Raw genomic sequence first — 18,312 nt, 5'->3', positions numbered from 1 at the left:
TGATGAGTTGCGATAAATCTAGCGCGGTGGTGGAAGATGAGAAGTGTTCCCTCAAAACAGTCTTGACATGACCTGCCCCCCAGGCTACACGTTATACCAATTTCCACAGTTAGCTAGCTAGCAAGCTAAACCATTCTACATTGGAGATTATGGTAAGTGTTAGCTACAAGCTAAATTCTTCCTCAACATTGGGGTATTGGAAACAAATTAGGTTGGTAATGTACATAGTTTCGGCATGAGTCAGTTACACATACAGTGCATAGTACAGAAAGTATTCACAGCTTCACCTTTTTCCACATTTTGTTATGTTTCACTTATCTTAAAATGGACTCAGGTTTTTTTCTCATCACTCTACACACAATACTCCCAACACTCCACACAAAAAACAGGTGTTTGGAGTGTTTTGTCAATTTAGAAAAAATAAAAGACTGAAATATTCCATTTACATAAGTATTGAGCTCTGGTGCATCCTACTTCCATCAATGGTCCTTGACATGCTTCTACAACTTGATTGGAGTCCACCTGTGCCTAAATTATTTCACTGGACATTATTAGGAAAGACATACATCTCTTTATATAAGGTCTCACAGTTGATGGTGTCCGGCCAGAGTGAAAACCAAGTCATGAGGTCGAGAATTGTCCTGTAGACCTGCGAGACAGCGTTGTGTGAAGACACAGATCTGGGAAGGATACAAGAAAATTTCTTTCATTGAAAGCATTGAAAGTGCCCAAGAGCACAGTAGCCTCAAATGGAAACGTTTGGAACAACCAACAGTCTTCCTAGATCTGGTTGCTCAGCCAAACTGAGTAGTTTGGGTCATACTCTCAGTAAGTAAAAATCTGGTCTGATGAAACGAAGACTGAACTATTTGGTCCTAATTCCCAGTGTTGTGTGTGGAAGAAACCAGACACTAAGCTGCATATGCAAGGAAAGGTCAATATAATTTGGGGTTGATCACAGTATACCCACTATAGCTAACTAGACAACACCACTGTGTCAATGTCAGCAGAAGTCAACATAAAATAATTTGCATTAATTGAATGAATGTCATTAGACTTGTAGAATTCTGGGTATTCTCACTGTATTCTGATATGTTCATATATTACTTGTGAGTAGTATACTGTACAATGGGGAGAGGTCCATACCATTGTGCATAACTTTGTCTATACCAAAGGTCTGACCAGATGTGGACACTAAGGGAGGCTTAGGCCTGTGTCTATTTACCATCAGGAAGGTCATATGGCCCTGGGTTTAGGAACATCCGAGGAACATCATGATAACATGGGCCAAGGGAGATAGCGAGTTGTTCTGTTCAGGCTAGAATCTCCATCTGGTCACAGCCGGTCTTGTACACTGGTTGGCACCTGCCTCGTTGGCATGATTTACATTTGTATGTTTTAGTATAACAGGCTTTGTCTTAGGTTTTAACTCTGAGACGGATCAAGGAAGAGACTCAAGGAGCATCTTCTGTCGGAAAGCTCAAGTAGCCCGCTTCTAATAACAACCACAACAACTGTTAGACTCTGTGCAGTTTTACTTTTCGAGACTTACTGTAGCCTGTGTTCTGTTATTCATTGTTGTACCATCTACAATAAATCATCTAATCGCCGATCCTGATCCAGCCGTCAAGCTTTATTGACCATCTTCAATACAGACATTAGAACTAAACCACAACACAACAACCAGGGAGTCCAACAGACTACACTGTGAACATGAACTTTATTTAGGCTAGCTGTCAGCGCAAGTAGCCTAGTAGGTCGCACTGTCAGGAGAGGTATGATTTAGGCTATATTAATATTATTAATATCAATATCTTACTAAATGTGATTTACTGAAAATGTTTGCAGTTTAGTGTAGACCTATTTGGCTTCAGCCTTGGCTACAAACCTCATAGTCTGCGATATGAATGATTGATGGTGATAACGAATGTAGTAACATAATAAAGTGTTGCCCTCTGAGCTTTTTTAGGTAAGGCTACTTGCACCCCTGGTACAGTTAGCCTTGTATGCTATTCGTACCCTGGTGCACACAGCAATGTGTTCTAGTAATACCCCGTCTGGTACAAATATCAGTGTATGCTATTGCACCCCTGTGCATTTACTCTGGCATATTGATCACACAATGTAATAAAAAAATAATGAGCAACATGTGTAGGACCCTTTAGAAATATGTGTTACTGGACCCGTTTCACTATTTCCCTATTTCTCTATTTCTCTACATTTAAGGTGTAGGACTCAATTTCCCAGAATCCCCTAATTTAGTTTTCTAGCAGTTAATTGCACTAGATATATATTTTCTTTCTATGATTAAACCAATCTCTAATTCATGTTGTTCATGGTGGTTGGCTAGAGATCAATAGGACATTAGATTACCTTTTCAGGTAAAAATAATAGTTTCCCGCTGAGGGAGGAAGCTTGGATTTTTCCTCTAGAGGAAGTGAAGCAGCAGCTACGCTTCTACTTTCGGGGGAGGAGAACTAATGTTTGGAGACTTGAAACTGTGATGTTCGGCCCAAATATTGTATACAGTTAATAACTCTAAAAAAGCTAGTTTGTTGTTTATGCATTTTAGTCCAAACAGTTCGTTTTATATCCAGTTAAGACTGTTTCTCTTCACCAACGGCAACAGCGTGGTTCCATTACCACTCAGTTCTGAGGCTAACTTGAAGCTGAGGCTAGTTAAGTAGCTGACTTGCTGTGTGCCTGGACTGTGGTTCGCCAGAGACTACCGCTCCCTGTGTGTGTGTGTGGAGGAAAGCAACGGACAGACAACGAGTGAAGCTGAGGTAGCCTGCTCAACCAGCTATACCAAACGCTTGCTGGGACTTCGCTCTACTGGCCAGCTGTGGTGAGGTCACGCCATTTGCAGCAGTTCGAGGTTGCGCGGAGTACCAAAGTGAAGCCAAGGAAAGATGTTTTACATGGGACTGTGTAAAAGCAGCCTGCTAATCAAGCTTTTACTAACATGGATTACTGACATTCCTTGATTATACATTATGTGCACCAACGCGGACGACTGGGCCCCAACGCTAGTTTTCAAATCCAAGTTTTTGGTTTAGTGTCATATGGTACTATTTTAACTAATAGGCCTATTTGAACTTTCATTTGTTGTGCAACAAAGACACATATTGAGTAACACCTAATTGTCATTGACAGTATTATGGTGTATTTCATGTAGCATTGTTCAGGGTAAAAGTTTAATTAATGTAACCTAACTGGTATTGCATAGAGTTCGGAATTATTATTGAATTGAATTACCATACATTACTATTTAGAAGTATGCTGTAGGAAAGGCTACAATATAATTCATTAAAACTTAATTGAAAGATAGTGATTGAACTTTAAAAAGGGTTTAAACTTTTGCCATATTATTTTTTCTTATGTCATAATAAACTGAATTCTAAAAGTTAAAAGATAAAGGGTACAATAAATGTTTTATGTTTTAAGTCCCCTACATGGTTGCATAGTATTTCATTTAGGATAAGCCATACAGGTAGAAGTAACTTTAATCACTTTACATTTCTGAGGATTTCACACATTTATATCAGGGCACTGGTATAGTAATTCTTCAGTGGAGGCAACAAGCAACAGTTAATTATTCTATTGACATTTTTTTTCCTTCTACCTTTTCTACTAATGTTACTATTCCCTAACTTAAATGGTAGACGGTAAGTCCAGCAAATTGAGAACCTAGGATCCTGTTTATGTTTAGTCTGTTTATGAATGTGACTCCAGTATATGTTGAGACATAGGGGAGAAGAGAAAAAAAAAGGGTTACACATGTTTTTGTTGTTACGTCACAGGGTGTGAATAGCGCAGCTGTGTAATAGACTCTCTGAATAAGCTATGCTGTTTGCATCAATGTATAGTTAGAAGGGCGCACTCACTCTGCCAAAATGCATCATACGGGAATCAAACCTCGGTCTCCCACATACTAAACCATGTCTGTGACCACTGCACTATCTACTTCCACAATTAGAAGGGTGTTTGCAGGTAAATTTATAGTTTATAGGCCTGAGTGTCATATTCACAAAATGTCTGTTAACTAACAAACTGACGGTTGTATGTGTTCACTGAACAAATATTATCAAAATAAAACACAACTTTCCAATCTAAAACCAGGTTTTCGCGTAGGCTACGCTGTGTTTTTGGTAGGAATTCCACGCAAGTCTTTATACATGAGGCCCCTGGTGACATAGGCGTAGCCACAGACGGGCCAGGACAGGCCTAGGCCCACCTACTTGTCAGTCTTGCTTGTCCGGGCTTTCCTTCGTTTACGTTCACCTGGCTACAGAACCCCCATGGCTTTAGTGATGGCTGATATCAGGAAAGCAGAGGTAAAGGTGAGAGAGGAAGCTCGGCCAGGGGAGGCAGCATCAGCTCATCCTGGTCTTAAGGCTGGCATAGGTCTTGCTGGTGTCGGTAATGACAAAACAGGGCTGTACCAGAGAGGGGGCTTGAATGTACTGTCTCCAGCAGAGGTGAGGAGAAGCCCATCACCTGTAAGAAGCAGATTTCAGCCGTCACCTCCACAGGTGAAAATTGCATATACAAGGCCCACGCAAGGTTGTAAAAATTGAGGTAAAACAGGTTTTATTATTTCCAGGAACTCTTGGCTTGAATGGGATGACATTGTTTCTGTCATTGTTTCTGTCCCAGCTTGTAGCGGCTCGTAGTGCTGGCTGCAGTGCTACATTGCACAAACTAATTACACAGAGCTGCCAACTCTCACACATTGAGAATGAGATTCATTCATGTGATTGGCTCCAAAACGCTCTTACACCAATCCATAGCTGCCAACTCTCACGCGACTGGTCGGGAGACACACGCATGTGATTAGTTTCACACACTCACACGCCACACCCACGATTTTCTCACGCTGAAGTGTCAACCCGGTCGGTCAGATGCCTGAAAAATGAGTTTAGCCTATAGATCTACCTGTTGAGCCACGGTTATGCTTTCAGAGACAGTGAGAGGGTTCAAGAGCACCCCCTGTCTGTGGAATTTTCTAAATTTTCTCTCATTTATGATGCTACTTCAAAAGCCATCCCAGGCGATTCCCCGGCTTCAGGTAGGCCTATGCTTTGAGTATTTTTCACGCTGAAGTGTCAGCGTGGTAGGTCAAATACCTGGCAGATGAGGTTCAACTAAACTAAACCTATACATGATATCACACATCATGTAACGAAGCGGAATCTAAGCTTTCCAATGATATTAGCGCCAAGTTGCTGTGATAAATGGTTCATTATCATTGAACCGACGCGGCAATTTAGGCTAATCATATTTGCATTTTGCACACAGTGCACACCCATTACTCTCGGTTGTAATATCTCACTAACCCTTCACACAACATGTGGCAAACCTAATATCACAATAAACAGCAAACCGCACCGAATAATGAGGGATATAAAGCTGTTTTGAAATTGCAAACACATTTCTACATAGCCTCATTGGGGCGAAATTATAATGTATTCTAATGTAAACTATTTGTCAGTAGGCCTACATACATTTTTGTAAATTGCTCAGTAGATTATCCCACTGAGGGCTGAGGGGTCAATCAAGCATGGATTCTAAACTAGGATCTATAATTAGGTGTTAACAATATTACCACGCTAGGTCGAAGTACTCCCAAGTGCTATTGCGCCACACATTGTAGTTCTCCTGTTTATTCGCTTGGAAAATCGCCACTTTCATGTTGTGTGGCCGTAGACATTTCTATCAACTACTCGTGCAACTGTATTTAAGTCGGGAAAACGTGGATGTTTTTGATTACTTCTACGGCTGGCTACGTCAAAGCCCGCTAGCATAGCAACATGCTAACACATTTGTGCCGCGCACCAGAGTGTTTGAGTGCACGTACCGACACAGGAGAGGTATGACTCAACTCGTGAAAGTTAAGGTAAGAACATATATTACTACTGACATTGGGTGGCGTGTTCCTTTAAGACCACCGTCATTTGCAATTTCGATCAACTGCTCTTCCTCCTGCGCTGTCAAGTTAGGACTATTCGGGATATTGACAAATGGGTTGCGGACCCACTCATTGGTTTGCCGTGGATCTTTGGAGGATGGGAAGTAGCCTAACGCTCAAACTAATTTGAAAGCGCAACAAGGTGATCGCGCACCAGCTGTAGAGAGAAAGGGCCCTGCCTCAGTCTCTCCCAAAACCCCCACTACTGTTTGGAACATATCAAATACACCCCGTCCCCATTCGTCCCCACAAATCAAGCTTGGCTTTAAATGCAGCGACTTTATCTGCCAGTTTAAAGACATTCGTCATTTTCCCCTGGAGTGACAGGTTGAGGTCATTAAGCAACCCGAATATGCCACACAGGTAAGCGAGTTTTGACACCCAGTCCTCATCACTAAAATGTGCAGCTAACGGTGACTTTTTTCTGTAAGAAATCTCTGCAGCGGCTCTCGAACACTCTGGCCAGTGACCTGCTAAAGATGCTTGTTTTTTGTTGCTCATTCTAGTAGTATAGCTAACTTTGTGTGACACTACCGTTCGCCAAGAACTGATCAAATGAAGTGAGCTGACCTGAGGCTGCGCTTAGCTGAAGGCAATATGTAAAAGTGTTGAAGGGGACAGACAGGCGAAGAAAATAGACCTTGCAAAATGCAAACATGCGTGCAATCAAACAACTGCATATAGGCCTATGCCATGTAAAAATGTGACATTATTGCGAATTAAATTGAGTTTAGTTTGCATGCATTATTTTAAAACTCATGTCGTAGGCTACGGCCCGGTTAGGAATGTCCTGCGGCCCGGTACCGGGCCGTCGGACCGGTGGTTGGGGACCGCTGGCCTAGGCTACTCTGTGATGATGCCAAAAAAATGACCTTAGGAGTTAATATCTGATTATGATATATTACCATAGTAGTCGGCCTATCCTTGTCTGTTATTACTATTAATTGAAAATACGTGCAAAAACAGATAATGGATGAATTAGCCGACAACACCGCAAGTTTTGATAATTGGTGGTCTTCATTCATATGTTGGTTGTGATGTATTGGTAATAGCCTACCATGGTTTATCACACCACACCAGTAGGGGACGCTATGCTACCTACGATTGTATTGATGTGTGGAATTGTACTAAAGTGTGGGCGGTAGTCACTCCAAAAGCTCAGCATAATACTGCTAGTTTGTGGTAGCTGTGGCCCACTGGTTAGCACTCTGGACTTGTAACCGGAGGATTGCTGGTTCGAGCCCCGACCAGTGGGCTTCGGCTGAAGTGCCCTTGCGCAAGGCACCTAACCCCTCACTGCTCACCGAGCGCCGCTGTTGAAGCAGGCAGCTCACTGCGCTGGGATTAGTGTGCGCTTCTGTTCACTGTGTGCTGAGTGTGTTTCACTAATTCACGGATTGGGATAAATGCAGAGACCAAATTTCCCTCACGGGATCAAAAGTTATATATATATATATATAACTGTTGTTGTCTATGTATGGGTTTTGTAGCCTATGTTTTAGAGTGTTTAAGTGACAATACCTTTGAGCCCCTGCATGGTTCTCATGCATCTACTATTTTCCAAATTAAGCACTTACTCTATGAACAGATGGAGCTGACTAAGATCGAACAGCAATGACACGACTAGGCCTGATTTGTACCATGCCATAGCCTGGGGTCGTTCCTTTTTTCATCAAGCCATAATCCATCCATATATTCGGAACTTGCAAAAAGACAATCCTTTGGACATTAGCCCAGACTACTTGAAATATCAGCAAAATCGTATATGGAAACAGAGGGTGTGAATGTCAACAGGCTTGTGAACTTGAACTGAAGTTTGGTTAGACACTCATTTAATTAGTGTCACGCATGACGTGGAGATTAGAGATTAGTTTGAATAATGAAGTGAAACCACTCTGAACCCCAAATATCAATTCAACAAATGACTTTAATGACACAATGACACATTTATAGGCTACTGTTTTTGACACCCTGTCATGACGGGTTGATGTCTTGCAGCCAATATCGCAGGATGCATGTCATTGGTTTATTCAAATTCACTTCACCAGAGAGGTCTCGCCCATTTCAGAGCCCCAGCCTTGACGTAGTTTACCGTTTCCCGCTCCGCCGCCAAACTCAGGGCCTTAGACTCACATCTAAAAAACATGAAGTACATATTAATATAATCTTAAATAAACCTAACCTTCCAAAAATAAGTTACTTCTTTTTTCTACTTAAAGGGGAACTATGCAGCTTTTTTAGCTTAATTTCCGTTAACTTAACAGCCTTGAAGTCATTGAAATGGTTATATGACTTTTTCCGGGTTGAATGGTAGTCGTCTCGCTTAGCCTTAACGTCTCTGAGCGGAAAAACCAGCCTTGCAACTTTGGTCCGGTAAGCTGCTGGCCTCAGAGAGTCAGAAAGTCTTGCGGTCTTGCAATGGAACAAATTGCTTTACGGCACTACACACATACACGCCAGGCACCGGCTAGAACAAGGTGGCGATGAAGTTTCTCAGACATTTGTCATGGCAAAGCCGGCGAAATAAAGCCGAAAGTAAGTAAACCGTTGGCGGAGGAATAGGGAGAGAAGAAACAACAGACTGGCAGAGCGAGGAGTATCGTAAAATATATACTCTGAAGCTGTAGGGGGAGCTCTGCTCTGTAGAGAAAACTGTGAGCAAAAAGCGAGAAAATAGCGAAATTTCCAAAACTGCATAGGGTCCCTTTAACAAGAAAAAAACTTCAAAACCTTCAAAGCAACAGAACTACTGTACATAATCCAGCATAAATGGGAGAACTGAACTGCCTGAGGCTGTTCATGTGGTCAAAAAAGAGAACTTACTTTGTTTGTCGTCTTCGCAAAGCTCTTTGGAGATCTTCTTTTGTAGGGTCTCCAAAGCATCAAAATTGTCCACATAAAAGACCCTCTTATTTTTGCCTCCCGTCATTACCTGCAGCTCAGTCATCATGGCCCCAGCCACCCCAATGCCATATATCATGATGCCTTCACTCAGGACCTCTAGAGACGATACAGGAAGCAATTCAGGGTCTGTGGCAGCTCCATCAGTAATTACAAAAAGGATCTGGGGGACTTTTTTCTCCCGACGGCCACCATACGATTGTCCAAAGTAGTCCAGTGCATAGCGAAGAGCAGCACCAGTGGAGGTGATTCCTCCTGGCTGGTTAAGGTTCGCTATGGCATTCCGTACTTCCTCTGCGGTTTTGAACTGGTTCAGAGTGAACTTTGACTCTGCGGCGGTTGAGTAGACAATGGCCCCAAAACGGACATGGTCCTCACCGACATTCATGCTGTCAACGACTGACATCATAAAGCGCTCCATGCTCTTGTATTGATCCGGATAAATACTGGATGAGCCATCCACCAGGAAGATCATATCCGCCACCTGAGTTGTTGAGCAATCTACAAGGGAACAGAAACAACACACTTGTAGTTGTGTGTGTGTGAGAGAGAGAGAGTGAGAGAGGGAGAAATTGAGAGGTAGACAGTGGTGGAGAGAGAGACAGAGGGAGAGATTGTGAATGGGAGTGGTGGAGAAAGTGATAGAGAGAGAGAGTGATGGAGAGAGAGGGATAGAGAGTGAATGAGAGAGATAGAGAAAGAGTGATGGAGAGAGGAAAGTGATGGAGGTGAAGGGACAGAAAGAGAGTGACTGATGGCGGTAAAGGGACAGAAAGAGAGAGAGTGATAGAGAGAGAGAGTGATGGAGGTAAAGGGATAGACAGTGTACAACTACTTACTAATGACAGTTTTGTCAGTAGTGTCTGGCATGTGAGTGGTGTCCGGCTTGTCTGGCTTGTAAGTAGTGTCAGGCTTGTCGGGCTGACAGATCTTAGGCAAAATATCACTCTCCAAATTCTGGAGGGCATCAAAGTTTGTCTCCATAAACAGCCTGCTCGGGCGGCCACTAATCTCCCTCAGTTGGGTGACGTTGGCACGCTCCACACCAACGGAGTAGATGATGATGTTCTTCCTCCTCAGAGCTTGCGCGGGCCTCACCACATCATCCCGTGCCTCTCCATCGGTCAGAACGATAAGGATCTTTGGGACGCCGGGACGCCCGCCCTTTGAGGTGTCAAAGAACTGTGAAGTGAGACTGAGAGCTCCACCAGTCAGAGTGGTCCCACTCAGCTGCCGCATGAAGTTCACCGTCTGCAAGAAGCCCCTGAGAGTTTGGGGGGCGCACAGCGTGTACTCCACCCTTAGGGTGCCGCTGTACTGCAGCAGACCCACACGCACGGCGTCGGGATGGACCTGGATGGAGCGCTGAATCAGCACATTGATGAATCTCTTTATCTTGTAGAATTCATCCGAGTCAATGCTCCCAGAGCCGTCCACCAGGAATATGACATCAGCCAGCATGTTCTTGCATGCTGTGGAGGATAAATCAAAGATTGGTCAAACTAATTTGATCCACAGAACAGCTTGGAAATAATAATTTTAAAAAAGCATTTAGTTCACCTGATTGAGAGCATATGTCTTTCACAATATCATCCTTCATTGGTATGAAGGCATTAAAGTTATTAATTAAGTACTTCCTCTTAGGGTCACCAGAAATGTAATCCAGCTCCCTCTCATTGGCACCCTTCAAACCAATGGCATAGATGGTGATTCCCTGCTGGCGAAGCCGCTTTGCTGGCACTTCAACATTGTCATGTGAGTTTGCATCTGTTATTACAATGAGGTACTTGGGAACCGCATGACCACGGTCCTCCATAGTTTCTTTAAAAAGTGGACTCATGAAATTTAAAGCATGTCCGATGTAGGTGTTACCACCGGTTTGGTGGACAGCGATCACAGCGTCCTCCAGAGACTCTCTGTCTGTGTATTGAGACAGTCTGAACTCCAGCTTTGGACTGTTTGAAAACTTTACCAGGCCAACACGTACTTTGTGCGGGCCAATACGAAACATCCATATGAGCTCCAAAACAAACTTTTTAATATGCCGAAAATCCTTGTAGCGAATGCTGGTTGAGTGGTCAATCAAAAAATAGATATCTGCTTTGTCTGTTTGGATACAGTCTAATAAAGAAACACACATAACACATTATGACTATACACATATACAAATTAGCCTGATTACATTTGGTATAAGCTCATACATCAGACTGATCAGACAGACAGATTTGTTTCTATTGTGTTACATGTTCTTTTCTATATTTCTGATATTTTGCTGATTGGATCATAATCCATCACAGCAACGAAGAGGAATGACTGATTCTTTTTTATTATTGTGTTACATGTTCCAAATGTTAAGCACTTTGAGCTGCATTCTGTGTATGAAAGGTGCTATCCAAATAAAGTTTATTATTATTATTATTATTATTATTATTATTGCTAAATTTACAATCATCAGAAACAAACTGCTTAATAATCTTACTGAAAATCACTGAAAAAAACTAAAACTATTTCTATATCGATTTTGTGTCCTCCCAGCTCATGAAGAAAGCACATCTTGGCAAACACTGGTTTGCCAGGCTATTGCCTTTTTCACTGGTTGTAATACCAATATTATCCAGCAGAGACTGCTCACCAGTAACATTATATCACAATAGTGGCAGAGATGATGAGACAAGTCTTGAATATAACTCTTGTTTGTTTTCAGTCACCATATGAGATTAAACTGGCCAGCATTTCACACAGTTAACCATCACAAGTAAATTATAACAGTACTTACCATGAGAAACTTTGGGGATCTTCTCAGAGTCAAAAAGTATCTTGATGTCTTGTTTAGTATGTTGAATGTATTGTCCATTATTATTATGTCCACCTTCTGATAAATGACCTGCACTACCTTCGGAACAATGAGAGGTCTGAGGAGGAGCAGGAGGAGTTTTGGCCACGATCACCACGTTTGTTGGATTTTTGGGCTTCTTTGTGGTCACCACAATGGTCGGATTCTTGGGCTCCTTCCCCGGCATCACAATGGTCGGATTCTTGGGCTCCGCGGTCACAACGGTGGTGCAGAGCACATGGACGATCATTTGAGAGATGCCCTGAATCTTCTCTTTGACAGTATCTTTGATGTCGATGGTATTGTCAGCAGTAGCTATGCCTTGTATTATCTGTTGAGTGCATTGTCCAATAAAGACATAAGACTGTGTTGCAATGATTTCAAGCTCCACCCGGTCAGCTTGGTCAAGCCCAACAGTAAGTACAGTCACACCTTGATCTTTAATAACGTTTGACGCTTCCATCACATTATCATCTGATTTCCCCGAAATAATGAGCACCAAATACTGCTTATATCCTCGGGTGCCATCCTCCAAGGAGAAAAAATTATGGCTGGCATAAGATATTGCTCCTCCAGTTTTACGCATCTGACTACCTGTCAATGTAAACCTTTTGATATGATCCACAACTTCAGATTCAGAGGTGTACTGGTCCAGCTGAAACTCCACAGAAACAGTAGACCCATACTGAGCCAGGCCCATGCGATTGCCTTCCTTGTTTACATTGAGTTGGTTGGCTAGTCGAATGAGCATTTCTCTTATGGCCTGAATATGGGACTGAGCTGAACTGTCCACAAGGAAGAAAACTTCAGCATATTTTGGTGCTAAAACTGAAACAAGTCATAAAAACAGAATTTTTAAATACTGCCATAACCGACCAATGTGGATATAATATCGTACATTAGACAGAGAAGGAAGGAAAAATATAATTACAATGGAGATGCATAAATAATGTAGCCTACAATATCTTCCTTAAAGGTGCTATAGGCGATGCAGGGTAACGTCACTTCTGTTGACTCTGTTCTGTTCAAACAAAACAGAGAGCTAGCTCACGACTCTCCCTCTCCCTCCCGTGCAATTGAAACGGTCCCAAATACGCATCTCATCGGTGATTTGCTGGAACAGTTTGTTATGTTTTTATGGGCAAGGTTGGCCCAAGTTGTTTTGTGGCCGTTTTTGGAGCCTAGGCTGTCCACGGAGACCGTGTTTTTTTACAGTGTATTCGGGCACAGGCAGCTAGCGGATGGTGAGGTGATGTTAGCTGTATGTGACAAAAAAATGTTTTAGCTTAGAAACCGCGTTGCAACGCTTATAGCACCTTTAAGATAGTTCTAGACAAGCCTTTTATCATTCGGACCAAATTGATCTGTAAGTGTCTCTGAGAGCTGTGAGGAACACAATCATACTCTACCCTGTGCTTGAATCTCCACCGAGGTGCAAACTGTTTTCCGCATGTTGTCCATTACTTTCTGCAGCTCCTGGTAGTCGTGGATGCTGATCAAGAATTGCTCGCTAGGACTGCTAGCGACTGTTCTTAGCTGTGCAGCATCATAGTATCCAACACCAACGGCGAAGATGACAACCCCATGGCTCCGTAACTTTAGGGCTGGTTCAGCCACTGCATCCATGGAGGCGCCATCTGTTATCACGATGGCAATTTTAGGAACACTGTCTCGGCTGCCCCCCTCTGGGGTAAAGTAGTTTTCCTGAAGGAAGGTAAGGGCACTGCCCAAATAAGTTGCTCCTTTATGATACTGAAGTTGGTCAATTCTGTCAAGTACATCTTTGACGTTATCATGATCCTTCAGCAGGAACTCCTGGTAGGTTTGATGATCAAACTGTGCTAGGCCTATGCGCACCTGGTGTTTGGCTACAGGTAGTCCACTCACAAATGACTTGAGGAACTGCTTCATCTGGTTAAAGCTATCGTGACCAATGCTACCCGAGCAATCCACAAGGAACACAATGTCAGCAACGGTTGCATGCTGACAATCTGAAAGGATAGAAAGAGGAAAAGTTTAACTTATTATACAACTCTTATCCTGCTTACTCTGACCATTTCCTCCCTTGTACCTTATAGTATTTGTATTTACAAAACATATGCAACCAACCAAAATTATCACGTCATTGTAAATGAATGGCATTACCTGTAGAAACCTGAGTTATGGTGTGACTGATGACCACCTGAGTGGTGTGACTTATGACCTCCTCCACCTCGAAGCACAGCTTCTGGACGATCTTCTGAGTGATGCTCTGAAGAGCAGTGAAGTCAGAGACGCTGTACACATGCTGGTCCTGAGGTTCACTAGCAATCTGTCTCAGCTCCAACTCAACTGCATCTTTGACACCGATGGCGTAAACGATGATCCCCTGATTCTTTAGATCCATCGCATGTGGCCCCACATCGTCGTCTGCCATGCCGTCTGTGATAACAACAGCTATCTGGGGCACTTTTTCACTGGCACGGCTTCCTGCACTTTGCACAAAGTGCTCCTTCAGGATGAAGTTCAGTCCCTCGCCAGTTAGTGTTTTCCCCATTATATAACCCAGCTTGTCAATGTGCTCAAGAATCTGTGCTTTATTCTGATAGGTGTTGAGACTGAACTCTGTGTGCATAATGTTGCTGTACTGCACCATGCCAATACGGACATGATCAGGACTAACATCAAAGCCGTCGACCAGAGTGTGGAGGAATACCGGATACGCTGGAAGTTCTCAGTTCCAATACTCTCAGATCCATCAACCAGGAAGACAATATCAGCGACAGTCTTCTCTTCTATACATTCTGGGAGAAAGATACATTCTCATCAAAATAAAAGAGAAGCTTTCAGATTAACAATAGTCAAATTACAATTTTTACCAATGTCAGAAAGTACCTGAAGTTCATAAAACAAATCAAATATGTTATGTACTGGAAATATACATACCATGTACAGGAAATATATGTACTATGTACTGTTCATCTATAATAAACTGAATTGAATACCTGTTGATGCACTGAGGAGAAAACAAGATGCTACGATGACAGCACCAAAAAGAACATTTGTCTTTGCCATGTTAACGACGTCCTGTGCTTCTGAAGTCCTGCAATAATAGGAGGTGTAAAGCACAATGATTTTATCAAAGGAACTAGTATTTTGACTCTACATGTATGGACATAGTGGAGCAGTAAATATTTGCACCTCACAATCAGTTGGCCCAGGTTCGATTCCTAAATCCACCAATGCGAGTTCACATCAATTTGGACAATTTGTCCGCTAAATACCAGTCACTTTGCTTAATTTAACTCACTTTACTACTGTAGTTTATTAGTCTGCTAAATATCAGTCACTTAATCACTAGTTAGTTAGTAAATTAGCTACTTAATTTAACTCACTTTATTTATACTAATTTATCAGTCTGCTAAATACCAGTCACTTTACTTAAAGCTGCAGTAGGCAAGATTTTTTTGGTCATATTCACTGAATAAACACTATGCTCCGACAGAACAACATAATTCAGCCGGTTTTAGAAAAAACCCCGCACTTCTACCTCCACCTAGAGCCTGTTATTTGTTTTGCAAAAATCCACAGCTCCCGGTTCTTCTGGTCCAATCAGAGCAGGGCTGTGTGAGATTTTACTATCAATCACAGTCTGGTGCGCACTGACAAGCACAAACTCGATGAGAGGGTGCTGGGTGGTAGTGGGGGAGGGGCATGAGAGTTGTAAACATTCAAAATTTTGGCTAAGTCCCCTACATCTGTCAGACTTGCCAACTGCAGCTTTAATTTAGCTGACTTTACTAGTTTGTAATACTTTTTTTCTTGGCTCTTATCTTGGCTGCGATACTATTCAAAATTAGAGACTGTGCTTACTCGATTGCCTCATGGTTAAAAAGGCTTATTGTAGGATTTTACTACATGACAGAGATATAATTTACCCACCATTGAAATCAAGAGAAATAACCCTTTTAAATGGTATACAATATAATTAATAAGTTTGAGGAGAACATACTGTAACTTATTCTACTCAGTGAAAAAACAGAATCAATTTGTCACCTTTTGTTCAAAAGTTATGATAAATGTATTAGAACTTTGCAGACGGCACAAAACATTCTGTTTTTTCATACAGTACTTGATGCCCTCGTGACTCAAAAAAGTTTATTGTGTGGACATGCTACATGGCAGAGATCAAATATACCCACCATTGTAATCAGGAGAACCAGCCCTTTAAAATGGTATACATAATTTACCTAATATCTATTGTAGATATAGTGTATGAGAGATAGAACATTTACAGAAACAAAATCAATCACCTTTGGTTCAAAATGTATGCTCAATTTTCTCATAACTGCAAGTTGCAGCAACTATTAGAAAACACTAAAGCCCGATCACTGCATAAATGGGGGATAGTGGCCCCCCTCGTGCGGGGTGTGTACTACTGCTACCCTATTTGGATACATTTCCTCATTTTGGTTTACATTGGCTGCCACATGAATGAGGTGAATTACGCAGCTGGGACTTGTTTGGAAACATGAAGATCTCCTGGTGAAAACAGCCTTTTCCGCCCACCTGGTCATTCATTGCCCAGGCACTGCCCAAGTATGCTTTTTATTTTACAGCCTGGCATTTTTTGCTTCTTTTTGCAGAAGACTCTGTATGTGAAATATGATATAAACATTGGAAAGTCATGCATCAGTGGGGTGCAGCCCTGTCGTACCTGAAAAGGCATGTAATAAAACCTGATGGTGTCATTATCCCCGATAATGTAATAAAGTGCATTTCCCATTTCTCATGCATGCAGTTACTGCCTAATTGACCATGTCACCAGGCCAACCATGCACATAAAACATTCCAGAGAAGTTTTGCATGAAGTAAGATATCCTCCCCTGTGATGACAAAAAGGGATGTGTCAGTCTGCCTATTTGCACATTTTCATGCTGAGTGGTGATGTACCATGGTATGTGTACAAATGCACTAGATAGAGGAGAACAAATAGTTTCCGTGCAACTGTCTTTTTGCAAGGACAAAAAAACTGCTATGGATTCTAACAGGACCTTGCGGAAATACTGGACATGTTGTTCACCATTGTAAGACTAGCTTTAAGGTGAGGAATTCCAGTGTTGTGGCTTACTCCCTCAACCGTGTCACCTACTCCCTGCTGCCATTCAGCCTGCTGTAAATGGGTACTTCAAGACGTATTCATGATCATAACTGTTGCAAATGCACAACACGTACCATAGAACCATGTTTTTGTTTGTGCAGCTTGTTAGTTTGGTCATCTGTTTAACTGCAACTCCAACTACATACATACATATATATATATATATATATATATATATATATATATATATATATATATGCACAATCATGCACAGTCTGAAACAAGCTAATTTGTAGTAGTCTACAAGCTAATTTGTGAAGCTGGTACAGGTAAAACTACATAATCCAACATCATGTTCATGTTATTTAAATCCAAGGAACACACGATCATTTTACAAGTAGCATGCTCAAGTGATCTAAGACATACTAAGAATAAATTTTCCAATTACAGTGGGATTTTTCAACAGCTGGAATGTTTATGACTAACGTGTCTTTACAATATTGCAGTCTTATCTTGCCTTGATCAAGTTAAACTACAGCTACTTCTATTCACACCGACAGAAGTGTGTAAGAATAGTCTAATACTTACATTGGCTGGTAAAGTTGGCTGAACTCTGGCTTCTTGCTCCTTGGCCAAGGTGAGGTGAGAGACGAGTGAGACGTAGAAAAGGTGAGAGACGAGTGAGACGTAGGAAAGGTGAGAGACGAGTGAGACGTAGGAAAGGTGATGACCCCGCCCATTTCCAACTCTGTGCCTGTGTCTTTAGGTTGAACCATCCTCCTCTTAAGTCTCTCTGATGCAAAACATTTGTTTGGTTTGGAACTTGATAAAATTGGTAAGAGGGGGGTCATATTATCCCAAACCATTGACAAATGTGGTAGACCTAGCTATAGTAACTTTAATGTTGTCCTGCTCATTAAGTTTACCATGTGTGTAGAGGACAACATTTGCATCCCTTGCAGCTCCGTCAGTGGAAGTATTGAATCCCACATACCTGGACTAGGCTGGGAGGCTAGTGTGCTATTAGATAAGCATACTGTTATACTGTTATTATACTGTAGCCTTTTATTAGGGTGAGCCTGCCATCAGTCCACTTTATTCTAAAGGTAAATGTAATTTATATTCAATATCCTTGAAGGCTCAATATTTGTGGTTTACTCTTTAATAAATGAATACAGCTTGACACTACAGCTTCACCTATATAATTATTCATCCCATTCAATAAACTAGCTACAGTAGAGGCTGTGCAAAACAGCTCGGCAAAGGCAATTCATGCAAAACAGTAACATTTGCAGTGACCCAGAGTAGCGTTCATTTCCCAGCTGGGCTGAAACGCCCAACCCCAGGAGTACATTCCCTGTGAGTGGTGTGTCAGGTTAAAAGTCCTCAACAGGGGCACTAGGCTTGTTTCCTTCTTCTTATGGTAGGCATGCCTCTTTTATTTCTTTTTAAAAATCATGTTCTGTACATAATGTAAATTCTAGAACAGTTTTATTCAGCTTTTTAATTTTTCATATCCAAAATATT

General features: G+C 41.9%; 1 protein-coding gene across 1 annotated transcript; it reads right to left on the bottom strand.

The window, feature by feature from the left end:
* Nucleotides 1-7,926: 7,926 nt before the first annotated feature.
* On the bottom strand, nt 7,927-17,450 carry LOC125306072 (collagen alpha-4(VI) chain-like). The gene is given in 10 exon segments (XM_048261223.1): nt 7,927-8,106; nt 8,795-9,373; nt 9,712-10,344; nt 10,433-10,993; nt 11,649-12,533; nt 13,115-13,696; nt 13,851-14,399; nt 14,402-14,488; nt 14,690-14,787; nt 17,374-17,450. Coding segments are annotated over 10 exon segments (3,996 nt in total). The 5' UTR covers nt 17,376-17,450; the 3' UTR covers nt 7,927-8,086.
* Nucleotides 17,451-18,312: the final 862 nt, after the last annotated feature.

This window comes from Alosa alosa, chromosome 13 (genome assembly GCF_017589495.1).
Source record: "Alosa alosa isolate M-15738 ecotype Scorff River chromosome 13, AALO_Geno_1.1, whole genome shotgun sequence".
Lineage (NCBI taxonomy): Eukaryota > Metazoa > Chordata > Actinopteri > Clupeiformes > Clupeidae > Alosa > Alosa alosa.
Note: the sequence above shows the minus strand (reverse complement) of the source record. Positions and strands in the feature narration are given on the sequence as shown.